General features: G+C 63.4%; 1 protein-coding gene across 1 annotated transcript in view; it reads right to left on the minus strand.

The window, feature by feature from the left end:
* STEHIDRAFT_58783 (kinesin light chain) overlaps window positions 1-541 on the minus strand; it is a gene marked incomplete at both ends in the record, with an annotated part of 2,209 nt that overhangs the window by 963 nt on the left and 705 nt on the right. Inside the window, one exon of the mRNA XM_007304576.1 lies at window positions 61-339. Within this exon, the coding sequence (XP_007304638.1) occupies window positions 61-339 (279 nt within the window). The remainder of the gene's footprint in view (window positions 1-60; window positions 340-541) is intronic.

Genomic DNA, 541 nt, shown 5'->3' on the forward strand with positions numbered 1-541 from the left:
GTATGTCTCCGCGAGGTTCCCCATGCTCGTCAGCGTGGAGGGATGCTCCTCGCCGAGCACCCGCTTCCTCGTCTCCATCACCGTCACGTTCAGCTTCTCCGCCTCTGCCCACCGGCCCTGCTTCCTGTATGTCGACGCGAGGTTCCCCATGCTCGTCAGCGTGTCGGGATGCTCGTCGCCGAGCACCCGCTTCATCATCTCTATCAGCGTCACCTGCAGCTTCTCCGCCTCTGTCCACCGGCCCTGGCTCATGTATGTCGACGCGAGGTTCGCCATGCTCGTCAGCATGTCGGGATGCTCCTCGCCGATCACCCGCTTCATCGTCTTCATCACCGTCACCTGCAGCTTCTCCGCCTCTGTACCCCGGCCCTGGTTGCTGTATGTCTCCGCGAGGTTCCCCATGCTCGTCAGCGTGGAGGGATGCTCCTCGCCGAGCACCCGCTTCCTCGTCTCCATCACCGTCACGTTCAGCTTCTCCGCCTCTGCCCACCGGCCCTGCTTCCTGTATGTCGACGCGAGGTTCCCCATGATCGTCAGCGTG

The sequence above is a fragment of the Stereum hirsutum genome, assembly GCF_000264905.1.
Source record: "Stereum hirsutum FP-91666 SS1 unplaced genomic scaffold STEHIscaffold_8, whole genome shotgun sequence".
Lineage (NCBI taxonomy): Eukaryota > Fungi > Basidiomycota > Agaricomycetes > Russulales > Stereaceae > Stereum > Stereum hirsutum.